This window comes from Anarrhichthys ocellatus, unplaced genomic scaffold (assembly GCF_004355925.1).
Source record: "Anarrhichthys ocellatus isolate YVR2014 unplaced genomic scaffold, GSC_Weel_1.0 scaffold110, whole genome shotgun sequence".
Lineage (NCBI taxonomy): Eukaryota > Metazoa > Chordata > Actinopteri > Perciformes > Anarhichadidae > Anarrhichthys > Anarrhichthys ocellatus.
Window position 1 is genome coordinate 457,033 of NW_022280140.1, and position 10,020 is coordinate 467,052.

Here is a 10,020-nt window from a genome sequence, read left to right on the forward strand (position 1 = left end):
TGTATAAACGCTCTAGTGGCTCGGTGAACTTTGTGATGTGTGGCGGTTGATGATGACACAGATGACCTCGTGCTGCATGCGTCGTGGGCCGGACAGGGAAGAGGACAGACCGTGCAAAGTTCAATGCACTTACTGCACTTATAGCCTCTTATGTTGTATGTTTATAACCAGGTTTTTTTTTTTATCCATACGTTTTTGCCGTGTCCTTGCGTCCTGTTCGCAAATACTTTGCGGCCCTTGTGCCGGTCCACGTCCCGGTGGTTGGGGACTGATGCATCACTTTTAAGTGTGTTTTGATGTAACGCATTTGGAGCAAAATTCATTTCAATAAACACATACTTGATTGTTCCACATACCATCTTGGAATAATGCAACTGATTTCCTTTTCATTGCGTATAACAGACAACATTAAGTTATGTAACATTAAGTGCAGTGCTCTCGAAAGACGATGAGAGTGAGAAGAGTGAGAATCTCGCCTTACTTGCATCACATCCTCCCCTGCTGCTGCTGCTGCTGCTGCTGCATTGTATTCTGCTCTATTGAGGCTGCTGCAGGAGGAGAGTTGACGTCTCTGCCTCCACTATGATGAAAAGCTCGAGCAATTGTTGACTGTTTCTGCAAAAAATGTCTCTCTGCCTTCTTTTTAGTGTCATTGTCTCAGCAGAGCTTTATCCATCATCTCTTGTCATTTTCTTCACCAGTTGCACTTTCTCTGTTGTCATTTAGCTCCAGGTCAGTGATTTCCATCTCTCGGGTGTAATTTACCTCCTTCCTTCGTTCCCTGCAGGAAACTGGATGCCTTCATTTATGACGCCGCGGTGCTGAACTATATGGCCAGAAAGGACGAGGGCTGCAAGGTAAGATACAGATCTCTGCCATTTCACCGCTCTGCATGCTCATACGCGGTGGCAGCTATTGTTGATGTCCCTGTGCCCTGCAGCTACAATGTGCTACAAAACCACAAGATCTTCAGCATGCGTGTGGCCTCGACTTCAGGAAAGAACAACTGCAACAGAGGCACAACAGGCATGCCAGAAGGCACTTTAAGAAGAGCTACATCTGCATTAAATAAATCAAACACACCAAAGCATACGTGTCCCTCGCTGCCTGTAGCTTGTTAATATTGTCACTTTTGGACCATGCTCGTGTTGATTTATTTATAAGTTTGTATTTGATGCGGCTCCCACAGCGAGAATGAAAGTACTGCCTGGTGATCATTTGTAATAAGGTCTGTGGGAGGCCTGAGCTCCCAGCGGCCTCACACAACAGCTACTGCTGCAGTAATTATTACAACCGATGTGGATCTATATTAATCCCTCCACTGAAAACAATATCCTGCTCTCAAACTCTGGGATTTTTGGGAGACGTCGATATTAGAAATCAGCCAACTGTTTTGCATTAATGCGACAATAAGCAAATAACATTGCAGCAGAAATTAAGCCAATTTGTATTTCCTATGAGCCTTTCTCGGTTCCTGTTCTCGCATCTTGGTCCCGCCCACGGGAGGTGCAAGTGGAAGAGGAGAGGAAGACACACAAGGAGTTAAGGCAACAGACATTTAACAAAACGAGACATCGGAGCCGTCATTCAACGTCAATTAAATAAGACATGTTGCACATGTCACGCACCTTTTATAAATCACAGGAGCTGAACAGACTCCCGCAAAGGATACAGGATCTCGCACTCCTCGGGATTCACGTGTTTGTATGTGTACGCTTGGATGCTTATGTGTTCATGTGTTACTTCACAAGGTGATGACCATCGGCTCTGGTAAGGTGTTTGCCACTACGGGCTACGGCATCGCCCTGCACAAGAACTCCCGCTGGAAGCGGCCGCTGGACCTGGCTCTGCTGCAGCTGGTTGGAGACGGTAAGACAGAAGGGCGCTGGGAAGGGTGAGGACGGGGGATGAAGCATTTGAGTCGCAAGAAATTGAAAGAGCAGCAAATCTGAAATCTTTTTAGGAAACTGCTGCGTGGGAAGATTGTCCAGTCATTTGGTCAAAGCAAGTACAACGATGTGGTTCAGGAAAAAGGAAGGTTTCACTACTGGAAATAATCATTTTAGTTGTGGTTAACAAAATAACTTTTAGAGCAGTTTGCAGAGTGACAATGCTGGATTGTTCTTCCCTGCTGCCTCCTCATCAGCAAGAGAACAGCTGGGACATCTTGTGATCCCGCAGTTAATGAATGCCCCTCTTTCAGTCATCATTGTGATTTTATTATATTGTCAAACGTGAAGGTTGAGGGCGCCTTTAACACACCCAACATTTCCACGTTGCCTAGTACAATAGTCTGCATGAAGTAAGATCTGGAATCCACCCAAGACCACAAAAGCTCAGACCGAGTCATGACCAAGAGCCGACCAGTGTGAGTCCCCCTGAATGACCCGCCTCCGATACCGTGTGGAATATGCAAACCACAGACAGTTCAATCCATCTGAAAAATACATATCCCATAAAAACCAACACAGAAAACAAATAAAGATTCTTCCTCATTCACATCTTGTATTGCCATATATACTGAATGTGTGTGTGTGTGTGTGTGTGTGTGTGTGTGTATAAGAGTACCCTGAGAAATGTCTCAAATAATCAAAAAGGCATTGCAGAGGTTATTTTTATGTGTGGGCGTTCTCCATTGCTTTTTATGAACAACCACAAGATGTCCACAAATAAATCAGACAATGAAAAATGGATTCAATGAAATCCTTGCAGTTGTGGTCTATACCAGTCTTCTGAGTCTTCTTTGTCTGAGAGACGAGACCGAGTGAAAATGTGGTCGATTCCACGACCAAGACCTTCAGAAAGTGGTCTTCAGACCGATCTCTAGTACTGTAACACTGCCTTTCTACATCGAGTGCGTTTGAACATGCTGGTCTTCTGTTGCGGTGAATAAAACTGAATGCAAATTATGAATAATTGTCATGTGATCAGGTATAAAGCTATAAGAGATTGAGATTGATTGTAAGTGGTGATACAGACAAAGTTTAAGATGAGGAAGAGAGACAGAGCGGGAGATCTGAGGAAGAGGAAAGAAGTTATGAGGGGTGGAGGGGTAAGGATGTGTGTGTGGGGTGGGGGCTGAGGGTCAGGGAAGAAATGAAAGACACGAAGGTTTGAAGAGTGATGAGAGAGATCAATACAGGAAGGTCAAAGGGAGGAAGAGCAGAAAGGAAGAGGAAGAGATGTGTGATCTCTGTTAAAGCTGTCAGATGACACACACACACACACTCTCTGTGTGTTCAAACACTCACACATCACACATTCTCTGTGATTATACACACACACACACATATACACAGCCTGACTCTCTCTGAATATATTTCAGAATTTTGTTTTTGTACACGTCACCCTCGATTACACAGATGGCACGTTTCTGCCCCGACCTTTTCCTCTTCTGTTCCTAAAGCAGTGAGATATTTATAAGATCTCCTCCGAGGTCTTCTGTTTCACCGGCACACCTCAGCTTTCACACCGTCGTCTGACTTGTTTTGATCTCTCTCTCTCTCTCTCTCTCTCTCTCTCTCTCTCTCTCTCTCTCTCGATCTTTAAATGTTGCTCTACAATTCAAAGGTTTTATTGTTTGATTGTTCAATTGTGGTATTTCTTTAGCTAAGGTATGAGGTGCAGCATTGCTGGTAGTAATTCTGCATCAATGAAGGGATTTAGTGCTGCAGTCTATCACTCGAGGTGAGAAGAAGATGTTGAAATGAAGAATGCTAAGGAGGCAGAAGTCTATGCAATAAACATTCTGAAGTGATAAAGCTTCCACAGCTATGGACAACAACTCTTCCACAGTCGTCTTCTTCTTCTTCTTTGGGGTTTTACGGCAGCTGTAATCTGTAATGTTGCATTGCTGCCACCTTCTGGAACTACTTTATGGAACTCCAAGTTGCAAGTTCTAATCTTGTGTTTTTTTCTCACAGTGCAGGCTCTTTACTCACTCTCCTATTTGCACTGATCCTCACAGCAATCGTCCTTCCCACATCCCCCACATATCCTGACCACTCTCCATACTGCAGCAACATGTCCGTATTCCTGACGGCATGAACATCTGAGAGACGCTGTCTCTCGTGGCCTCATCCTCTAACACACGGACTCATGATGTACTTCTTCTGGCCATTCAGCTTTGAAAGTCAAACACACCGACTTACTGTCGTCCTCCCTTTTTCTGAATCTCGTCAGCCTTTGTGACTCACAAAACACCTGTGAAATGACTCAGCTTCTACAGACAGCAGCACGCTGCTCACCACTCCGTTCTGTTCTGAGTCAGGTAATCTCTGTAAAGACGGAGCCTCAGAGCTTAGATACACACTCAATGATAACAATTCCACTTCTTCTAATCCTGACTGAGTGCACAACTCCAACTTTTGCTTGAACAAACCACGTGTCGCATCTTAAAGATCCTGTCTACTTTGGCCACAACTCTCATTGCAACAAAATACAAATCATTCCTCGTTGACTGGAATCACTTGAGTAACTACTTCTCTCTTTTATTGTCCCCTCCTATCCTCATTTCTGATTTCTAGTGCAGATGTGTAGAACACGTTGCAGTAGTGTCTTCAGCAGTCCTAATACCCGTCCAGTTGGAAGTGTAACCGAGGCTTAGGTCGCTTCTTATCCCCCTCCTGGCCCGCCCTATTGTGACTGAACCACTGCATGGAAGTTAGGTAAAGCAGCAATATAAAATATAAAAAGATAAGCAACTATTAATGACTCTTCCCCCGAGGATGAATTATATGCTCTACCTAGCCAACAGCATCCGGTCACACAAAAGAAGAGGAAGAAACTACTGGGCACTTTCCTTTTCCTCTTCAGATTACCAATGACCACAATGACACTAGTAATGACACACTCATTTCATATCTTAGTTATTAATTAAAGAAATAAATCAGCTAATTGACGGGTTCCTATCCGCGCAGCTGGCCTGACTCAGCCCTATAACAGTGATCGCTGTATGGAATCTGTGCTTGTGTGTAAAGCTGAAGGGAACCTTTGAACATGAGGCTTTTTGAAGTCCTTCCTTTCTAACCAGCCGCTAAGACATCATGAAGATTCACGATCCGCAGCACATGCACTATGGCCCTCAGCGGGTCCTGTAATTGTTCTGCATATTACCTCTCTTTGTGCGAGCATCGTTGTTTCTTTTGAAAGCAAATGATTGGTCGGTCACCAAATTGTCTCCTCCGGGTAGCAATTTATCCCGACAGCAATTAGCGAGCTCAAGAGTGGAGATGGAGGACGCCTCAGTGCCGGCAGTGACAGCGGCTCCCGGGGGCAGCGGACACTAGAGGCTGACTGCACGTGGAACATGAACATGTTCACACTGGAAACTGTGAAATTGACGGCTATTTCTTTATTATTAGATGAGACATTTGATAATGTAGATAGAGTTACCAAACTCTTGTTTAAGTAAACTTACTGTTTTCATTTGTTGTTGATTTCAACCTCCTCTGTTTGTCTGTCTGTCATATTCAGGATAATGTGCATTTGAACTGTATTCATTCTGTACAGCTCTGATGCTCACCGTTCTGCTGCTCTGAAGAGAAATACTGTTCTCATTCTATTATACGATTGCTTTGACTTTATCAAGGTTTGTGTCCGTTGCAGACAGTGATCAGTGGACTCATGAGCAGACACAGTGTAGAGTAAATTAAGTAAAAGAAGTTGAGGAGGAGCACACAGGGGAGTCGGAGGGTAATACACCTGGAGACACAAGGAAACAGGGAAAGTTCTGGTAAATCAAACAGCACAAAACTCTGATTGCACCAAAGAGAGAACGACAAACTACCACTGCGGTCGCAAAATCGATCTGGCGGAGAGCGAGTGAAGAGCCGAGGTTTGTTGTTGAGTAGAAGAGTTGCAGGTGTGCAGATTGGAACAGGTGAATCAGCTTGGCAGCAATCAGCGAGCCTGTTGACTCCACAACACACACACACACACAGAAACTGGAGGCAGAGTTGTGGCCCTGACTATATCAGTGTTCAGCTACTGGGGAGTTAGAAGAGGAGATGTCACGCATCATACAGCTTCACATCATCTGGATACAGATTCGCAGTAAAATATGGTCGGTACTTGCCGAGAGGCTCACTCTCTGCAAACGATCACGGAACATGAGTTTAATTGATTTGTTTGAGGCATTGGCAGGGAGGGTGTCATAGTACAACGGTTTGTATGATGTCTTACAAAAAGGTTAATTCTCATTTGAAAACTCATTTCATGCGTTTTCCTATGAAAGTTGAGCAACACCCGTTACACGCATACGGTCTTTTCAAAAGAAACTTCCGTCTTCACAGGAAACAACTTAGTTAGGTTTAGGCAACAAAACTGCTCAGATCGGTTGAGGAAATTATTGTGCTTTGAGTTTGAATAATACAGAAGTGGCATTACTAAAGTCCGACAGGTACATGACAAATAAATCAACACACTGGCACGAAATGCGGTCTCCTGAGTGAAGGACCGGTGTTTGATCCAACTCCACAGATAGAAAGAGGAGCAGACTAGAAGCGGAATTTATTAGTGAGGGAAAAAAGACGAGTTCAGAGCAGTGGTGAGTAGGAATTGCCTTTGTTCTTGTACTGATGGAATTTACCATGTGATGCATTACAGTACAGGGAACAATGATTTTAGCAGGCTTTCATTCGTGATTTGCTAAGACATATTTTGAAAACACATTTAACAGTAATAGCTGATATAGTAGCTACTGCCTGTTGACCCAACCACTTCTCATAATTGTCACAGACTGACGCTTGGTCAGGACCCCATACAAGACCCCGTAGACAACAAAAGTACTTGGTTAGGTTTAGTAAAAGATCAGGCTTTGGGTTAGAGACAGTATGATACGTAACTTCAGTTACAGTCTTTATGTTACTTACTTACGTAACTTACGTTGACATTTGACACGAACAGCTGCCTCCTGAGTAAAAGTCCGGGCTCATTTGTTACCTCATTTTAGTTACTCCGCCTCGGTCACGTTTGTGAGGTAAGTTAAGTATTTCATGTGATAAATGACTGACTCATTTTCCAAACAAACTACAGCGGTCTCCTGGGGGAAAGTCTGGATTGACCCATCCATCCACCCTGCCCTCCCTACGCTGACTTTGTCGCTCTTTACTTTAAGTCACCTGACTTCCAAAGCGGTTGCTCTGAGCATCCCATACTGTTGCATACAGTAGCTAAAGGGTGTGTGTCAGTATTAGTCACAGAGGGGCCTGCCGGTATTAGACGCTCTGGGAATGGTTGAACCTTCTTGGAGCACTACCTACTGCTTATCAGCTAAATCATAGAGAAGAGGCTCGAGCAGAAGCACGGCCGTTCTTTTAATAAAGTAAACCTTTTAAAGATGAGGCTTTGTGTCTCTAACAGACTTTCAAAATAAACTACCTTCAACGTGACACTGCACAGGACCGAGCTGCAGGGATATGTTACAACTGCTGACGTTGCACCTGGACTGAAATCCCACAGCAGCGCGCATCCAAAGTTCGCCTCCGCTCCACTTTTCCTTTGTGTCATTCACATTGATTCATGCTGACTGAGCAAGGCCAATAAAAAAAACACCTCGCAAACAAAAGAATGATGAAAGAAAATGTGAACGTGAACAGCTTTTGGCACTCAGGACGGAACATACCGTAGCAACAGAGCACACCCTCGGGACATTGATGTCCTTTCTTCTTCTCATTCTTTCGTGTTCAGATGGCTTTGAGTCTTCAGAGGCCAAGGTGTTGATTCTAATTTCATAGACTGGGAATAGAGTTTGCAGATATTGCTCTGAACCTGCAATTTTCTTTTTATGTTTCGTTTAGTTCCACAGTGAAACAAAATCCACAGATCATGTGGGATCAAAATCTACAAACAAATAAACTAATCCAAAAACAGGCACTAGAAACGGAATTACAAACGGAATTACATTCAAGCCTGACACAGGGTGCTGCTTTACCTTCTAATATACTCTGGCATAGAATCTGTTTTAAAAACAGACGCTACAACGACCTTTAAAACATTAACGATGCCACTGACGCCTCATTTGTATCTGAGTAAAACTGATTTCACCCTGTTTGACTCTCGTCCCCTCCTGGTGTATACGTTGTTGGGAGAAGAGAAGGGATAATAAAAGATGAATTAGATGGTTGTAAAAGTTAAGATTGTTCTGGCAGTTGGACAAAATGTTCTGGCACTGGCTTGTTGATAGCTCCAAGTGCCTTGCAGAAGTACCCTTCACAAGTTTATTATTACTATAGATCCATCTCCTTAGAGATTAATTGTACTTCCCCCCCCCCACCCACCCAGCCCACCCTGTAGGCCTGCACTGTCTCTCAGGCTGGTTGTCCAATCATCAATATTTGTGCTTCTACAGGTCGGCTGACCAAAGCTACTTTCACAAAGCAATTTATTTTAGAGACAAACAAAGCGTGCAATGACACGCCGTTAGGAACGACTGCAGCACGTATAATTTACTTCTGTCACAACAACTTTAAATGACTTGCTGTCTTTTCTCTCCTCTCCCTGCAAAGTTCACTTTTGCTTTGTTTACAGTACTGAATACTGCTGCGGCTCAGAAAAGTTATCAAATCTAAATATCACAGAAATTGAACAACTTTGAAATATGACAGGACAAGACCAGAGCAATTTATGGAACAAGCTCGCTCCTATAATACAGAAAACAAAGCTTGCATCCAATCATTACTTATGTTGTGTTTTTGCTTGATACAAAATATTTGGAATTGATATTATACAACTGAAAAGGAGATGACACTTGCAAGGGAGGCACCATTTTTGTGATTGTTTCCTTTTTCGCAGATGATGTCATTCTTTTAACATCAGGCTCTGACCTCATACGTGAGGGTGCTTCTGGCCAAGCTCTCTGGACATTAGATTAAAAGTATGTTTCTATCGTTGTCTAGTCAGGCCCATACACAAAATAACCAACATTTTTCTATTGAGGCTTTTAGGGCGTTTGTATTTGGCACAATGAAAGAGACAAAAAATGACTGAAGTGAGACATAAAATAAGCAAAAAAGGAGAAAGAAATGTAATACAAAGAGACACAGATGCCACCAAGACACACTTTAAAAACACAGATACAAATTGACTACAAAGAGACACAAAAAAAACAAAGAGACACAAAATGATCACAGAAATACACAAAATAACTAAAAAGAGATACCAGATGATTACACAGAGACACAACGTTACAACAAAAATAGACACAAATGACAAAGAGGCACAAATAAAACACAAAGAGACACATAAAAACTGCAAAGAAATGCAAAAAACAACAAAAAGAGGCTCCAAGCTTGTGTCTCGCTCCAAGAGGTGGTGGGTCTTCTTGCATGACTGTGCCCGGGGGCCCATTGTCTCAAAATCTGCCCATAATGACGCTTTGCTCCATGACAACACCAATGCACGGGGACAGGGGACGGGGTAAGAAGCTCAAGCAGAGTTCATAAGCTGCTCTTCAGCTCTGGAAGGAGCCAGTTGAGGTTCTTCTGGACTCTGGGTAGCATTGAGATTGATTGAGATTTGTAAAGAACTGATTGAAATGAAATTGTTCCTAAATCCTTCTACGTTGTCGAAAATGAACAAAATAAAACATTCATTTAAATTGAAGTTGTGGCTGCCTCCCCCTGGTCAGCAGGTCTGCTTTTCACATTTGTGCAGAGGACGTGCCTCTCTTTGCTCCGTGGCATTTCCCCTCCTTGAAGAAGGTGAGAGAGGATACAGCCCCCTGTCAGCTCGTTGTGGGCAAGATTCCTCCTAAAGAGCAGCTTTATGCGCCGCAGACCGCCGTGATTAACGTATTTACAGGGAGATAAAGAGGAGGGGGGGGGTAGAGAGATGGATTAGATTATGGGAGTGAGCCGCACACAGAATGGCCATGTGGATCAGCCTCTATTGTCGGGATCAGCTCGGGGAGCGGGTTGAGAGGAGGCCAGGTCGATCGGGTTGAGCCGGGTTTAATTCAGCTGTCAAGGAACGTTTGAATTCCCACACGTTACTGTCAGTTTGGGGGGGGGGGGGGGGGGG

The 10,020-nt window shown here is 43.7% G+C and overlaps 1 protein-coding gene across 1 annotated transcript in view; it reads left to right on the forward strand.

Moving 5' to 3' along the window:
• The window catches only part of grin2da (glutamate receptor, ionotropic, N-methyl D-aspartate 2D, a), a 177,988-nt gene that overhangs the window by 156,144 nt on the left and 11,824 nt on the right, over positions 1 to 10,020 (forward strand). The window contains exons 15-16 of the mRNA XM_031876479.1: positions 788 to 857; positions 1,752 to 1,869. Coding sequence (XP_031732339.1) covers positions 788 to 857; positions 1,752 to 1,869 — 188 coding nt within the window. The remainder of the gene's footprint in view (positions 1 to 787; positions 858 to 1,751; positions 1,870 to 10,020) is intronic.